Source organism: Morus notabilis, unplaced genomic scaffold (assembly GCF_000414095.1).
Source record: "Morus notabilis unplaced genomic scaffold, ASM41409v2 C11414824, whole genome shotgun sequence".
NCBI classification, from domain to species: Eukaryota; Viridiplantae; Streptophyta; class Magnoliopsida; order Rosales; family Moraceae; genus Morus; species Morus notabilis.
The window spans coordinates 1-1,456 of NW_010387053.1; the positions used below are offsets into that span (position 1 = coordinate 1).

The window sequence follows — 1,456 nt, forward strand, 5'->3', positions numbered from 1 at the left end:
GATGATGAAGAAGAAGAGGAGGAGGAGGGCAATACGAAGTCGAAACCGATTCCCGCGAAGAATGCGGAATTGGGAAGTGAAGGTGGTAAAGTTACAAAAGAGGAATTGCAGAGCAATGACTCCGAGAAGAAGATTGTGAAGGAAGTGAATTCCGCGGAGGAATTGCGAGGTGAAAGTTCTCTAGGTGTTGATGAGAAGGGGAAGAAGAATTCTAATATGGATGATAATGAGAACAACAAAGGGAATGATGGGGAAAATTCTAAACAGGAGAGGAATTTGGAAGGAGATTCTGAGAAAAAATCGGTATTGAAATCTGACGAGAAAGTGGCTTCAGAGGGGAAGGTAGAGCCTGGTGAATCTTCTAAGGATAGTGATGTCACAGATTCAGTGCCTGTCCCTGAAGAGGAAGACCTTGGATGGGATGAGATTGAGGATCTTAGTAGTATTGATGAAAAGAAGGTGACTCATAGTGGAAGTCCGAACAGAGCAGAGCTAAGGAAGCGGCTTAGTGCTGTGGAAGAAGAGGCGGATTTGAGTTGGGATATTGAAGATGATGATGACGATAAACCAACTAAAGGTTGAAACTTTATTGAACGGTTAAGTTTTTATTTTTAAGTGTACTGGTCTCAGTTAAACTTCCCTCCACAGTTGTTTTTATGTAATGGAGTATAATACGGTTGGAGGGTCTTCTTCTTTTCTTTTCTTTTTCTTGCATCAGTTGATTCAAATGCAAATATGTTTCTGTGATCATGTAATGTCAATTTGTGAAGTTAAAAGAAACTCTGTCATTGATGACGTTTCTCTGTTTTTCTTTGTTGTTATTGCTCACTATTCATGTGCAGATTTTTGCATTGATTTGTTTCCGGCATGTGATTTTATTATTTGCAACACCATTAAGAATTCATTACTTTCAAGTTTCAACACGAGGTAGTCTTTAAGTTTTCATGCTTCAATATCGAATCATTTCATTTGGACTAAAACTTCAATGACCAAAAAGCATAATTACATTCTTTACCAAAGGTTTCGTAATTATTCAATAATAGATTTCCGTTTTTTTGGTTTTCTTTTAAGACTTGTATCCAAATACAGAACATTCTCATTTAGATCAATTATCATCAACTATCCTTGTTCTTTTATGCATCAATAATTCATCGCTTGCAAGTTTCAACCTGAGATGTTCTTGATTTTTATACTTTAATGTCCAATAATTTCACTAAAGCCTCACTCTTTCTAACTGTTTCTGGCCCTTTTATCTTTTAAGCTGGTAATAGAGTAGGGCGATCAAATTATAGTTGAAGACATTATTTGTCAGCTTTTTGAGAGTGCTTCTCTAATAGATAGTGAACATGATGGTCAACTTCATATCCTCCGGACTAAATTCAAAGGGTAATCACAGTTCCTATTCAGAAAAATCATAAAGGACAGAGAGAATATCTACATAGGCCCATATAAGCAG

General features: G+C 36.7%; 1 protein-coding gene across 1 annotated transcript; it reads left to right on the top strand.

Moving 5' to 3' along the window:
* Positions 1 to 6: 6 nt before the first annotated feature.
* LOC112095158 (histone H2A.Z-specific chaperone CHZ1-like) lies at positions 7 to 792 on the top strand. The gene has a single exon (XM_024176838.1). The coding sequence runs from the start codon at positions 217 to 219 to the stop codon at positions 580 to 582; it is 366 nt and encodes a 121-aa protein (XP_024032606.1). The 5' UTR covers positions 7 to 216; the 3' UTR covers positions 583 to 792.
* Positions 793 to 1,456: the final 664 nt, after the last annotated feature.